This window comes from Alosa pseudoharengus, unplaced genomic scaffold, assembly GCF_046254945.1.
Source record: "Alosa pseudoharengus isolate Yale_2024_CS ecotype anadromous, Long Island Sound unplaced genomic scaffold, YU_APseudo_1.1 YU_APseudo_1.1_scf_20, whole genome shotgun sequence".
NCBI classification, from domain to species: Eukaryota; Metazoa; Chordata; class Actinopteri; order Clupeiformes; family Clupeidae; genus Alosa; species Alosa pseudoharengus.
In genome coordinates, this window is record NW_027468664.1 from 11607184 (window position 1) to 11610697 (window position 3514).

At 45.6% G+C, this 3514-nt stretch overlaps 1 protein-coding gene across 1 annotated transcript; it reads right to left on the bottom strand.

The window, feature by feature from the left end:
- Window positions 1-204: 204 nt before the first annotated feature.
- Window positions 205-1899, bottom strand: LOC143136602 (potassium voltage-gated channel subfamily A member 1). The gene has a single exon (XM_076297310.1). It carries the CDS (start codon window positions 1897-1899, stop codon window positions 205-207), a length of 1695 nt encoding a protein of 564 aa, XP_076153425.1.
- Window positions 1900-3514: the final 1615 nt, after the last annotated feature.

Consider the following 3514-nt stretch of genomic DNA (forward strand, 5'->3'; position numbering starts at 1 on the left):
GCTCTTCAAATTAGAAAAAGTATGTGCTGTGCTTAAGTAACAGGGTAGCAAAACTTTCCTGAATCGCAATATCGTGTTGATTCTAACATTGTGCAAAAGCCTTTGAACACACAAATGAGTTTTTTTTTTTTCAAGGACTGAGTGACTTTCACAGTACCATGATGCCACCATCTACGGGTGGACACCGAGCCCGACACTGAGGGTCTACAAGTCTGTTTCCCTCGTGTCCAGACAAAATGCGTAAAGGGATTTCTTGATGTCCATGCTGCTGTTAGCTTTGATGTTAGTTTTCTCCACAGGCGTGTTTGTTTCGTCGTTGTTCTCCACATCTCCTGTTGACTTCAGAGATGACCTGCTGCCACTGCGTTTCATTTCATCGTTTGGACTCTGGCCGCTGCCGGCGGTATTGTCATCTTTGAGTGATGCTTGATCCTGATCGGTTTCTCGGTGGTAAAAATAGTTAAAGTTGGACACGATGACAGGCACCGGCAAAGCGATGGTCAACACGCCAGCGATGGCACAGAGAGAGCCCACAATTTTACCCCCCACCGTCACGGGTCTCATGTCCCCGTAGCCTACTGTGGTCATAGTCACAACCGCCCACCAGAAGGCATCGGGGATACTGGAGAAGTGAGACTCCGGCTCGTCCGCCTCTGCGAAGAACACGGCGCTCGAGAACAAGATAACTCCTATGAAGAGAAAGAAGATTAAGAGGCCCAGCTCGCGCATGCTGGCCTTTAAAGTCTGGCCCAGAATCTGAAGGCCCTTGGAGTGGCGAGAGAGTTTGAATATTCGAAACACTCGCACCAGCCTTATGACTCTCAAAATGGCCAGAGACATGGATGGCTGACCGTTTTGGTGCTCTTCGCCGTTCTGTTGCTCGGCCAGCTCAGTGCCTACTGTGATGAAGTAAGGCATTATGGACATAATATCAATAATGTTCATGACGGTCTTAGAGAACTCCGCCTTGCTTGGACAGGCGAAAAAGCGCACTATAAGCTCAAACGTGAACCATATCACACAGGTGGTTTCTATGATGAAAAAGGGGTCTGTGAAGGTGAGCGACGGCCGGGCGGCCGTGCTGTTGTCCCCTCTGACAGTGACTGGCAGTTCTCTCTCATCTCGGAACTCTGGTAACGTCTCCAAGCAAAACGTTATGATCGATATTGTGATGACAATCACAGACACAATTGCAATCCCTCGTGCAGGGCTAGAACTCTCGGGGTACTCAAAGATGAGCCATACCTGTTTCTGAAATTCATTTTGTGGCAAGGGTTTCTCCTCCTCTTTGATGTAGCCCTCGTCCTCACGGAAACGCTCCAGTGCCTCCTCCCCCAGTTGATAAAAGCGAATCTCATCGGCAAAGACGTCGATGGACACATTGACGGGTCGCCGAATCTTCCCCCCCGACTGATAGAAATATAGAATCCCATCGAAACTCGGCCTGTTGCGGTCAAAGAAGTACTCGTTCCGAAGTGGATCGAAGTACTTAATTCTCTTATTAGGATCCCCCAGCAAAGTATCTGGGAACTGATTTAAGGTGCCCAACTGTGTTTCGTACCGTAGTCCGGCAATGTTTATAAACACCCTCTCATTGCTATCGTTGTCCATGTCCATGTCCAACATGTCCTCATCAAACAGATGCGGACTATGGTCGGCGCGCAACAGCGCATCCATGGCATTTTCGTTGCAGCCAAAAGTGTTGTTCATGTCGTTAATTTTCCACTTAGTGCTTAGAGGTGGACTGCCCAACGTGTTTGACTCCTTGTAGCCCTCAGTGAACCCTGTCTGGATAAAGCCTGGTTGGGGATGATCCAGCGCGTTTTGGCAGACTTCGCCGGCATTTCCACCGCTCCCTTTTGCGCCGCCGTTTTCAAAACTCACCAAGGCTATCTCCATTCCGAAGCCATTAAATATTCATCTGTGAAAGACCTATGAACTTTGAGGAAAATTATTGTCGTTCACACGAACAGTTCTCTCCACTCAAAACTACTGCGTTCCAGATGAGGCTGCGTGAAATCCGACGTACCGTCTTCCTCCTCACCACTCACAATAATACATACTCAGCGCCTCAAAGCCAGTTCTAGCTCCGTGGTCTGGGCAAAGTAAATACTACCATAAGAGGAGCGAGAAGACCCGGATGAGAAAGTAATGAGTATTCCTGGCATCAACAGAGCTGTTCAACTGCCACTGTCAGGGAATCCTTTGAATGTCTTTCTGTGTCAGGCAATCTGTCATTCTAAACTCACACAGAACTGTGTGTGAGAGAGTCGGGAGAGCGAGAGATAGAGAAAGCAAGAGGAGGGGTGACACCTCCCTCTGAAGAGGCTCAGCATATCTCAGCGCTACTGTTTTGATAGCATTTCATCGTTGGATGTAGGATTTTATAAACTAAAAGTCACGCATAGCTACAACAATATATATATATATAATAATAATAATAATAATAATAGTAGTATTAATTATAATCTTACAACCATGGACACTTCAAATGTATTGCTGTATTCTTAGACCTGTATTTACAATTAAATGTACAGCCTTATTTAAAGGAATGATCTGTGCTCTTTATGCACACTACTCTTTAGATGTCTTATCTAATAAACCCCCATGTTAGTTCCAGTTTACATACCATGAATAAGGTTGTCATGTGTGCTGAAGTCACACACACACACACACACACACACTTTGCACACATGGTTGAGTATTATTTAGCCTGGAGAGATGTTGCATCACCAAATGTTTTTGCGTGTCATATCACCATTAGCAAGTCAGGTTTAAGGAGGAAAAGTCCTTACTGACCTCCCTATCTCAATTTTTATCAGTAACTCACTCACTTTCTGCCTTTTGCTCATTCAGAGTGGGTTTGTTGGTAAACCAAATGATCCACATACATGGCAGTCAAATGACTAACTTACATGATTGCCATTTCTAAGAATAGACAGACAGACAGCTGCAGCCTCGACCAATGAGATTTTCTGCAGTGGATTCTACAACTGGGTATTGATATAGTTTACCATACTAAATCTATATATTTGAAATAATGCCCTGCAGAATGAGACATTGATCTCATAGATACAGTCTCTCTCTATCTCTCTGTATGTTTATGCCTGTGTGTGTGTGTGTGTGTGTGTGTGTGTGTGTCTTTCTCTCTGTCACTCTTAATCTTTTTTCACATTTTCTCCTTGAATGGATCCTCTTATTCTTCACATGCACTCCTACCCTGGCTGCTTCTTACAGTCTTTGAATGGGTCATGTGACTAAACATCTCCCTGCCATTCTCCTTAATCCCCACCTCTGTGTCATCATTGGATTCCGCTGGAATATAGCCATAGCAACAGCAATCCCTGTGTGGGAACTTCGACGAGCGGAGAACACATGATTGACAGCGCACAATTTTTTAATTCATGTGGGCGACGAGCTAGGGATGGGAGAAGGGGAGGTCAGGCTGCTGCAAGTAGGGGGGCAGAATAGAACGTGACACCGCAAACGTCTCACAAACGTCACATAACTGTTG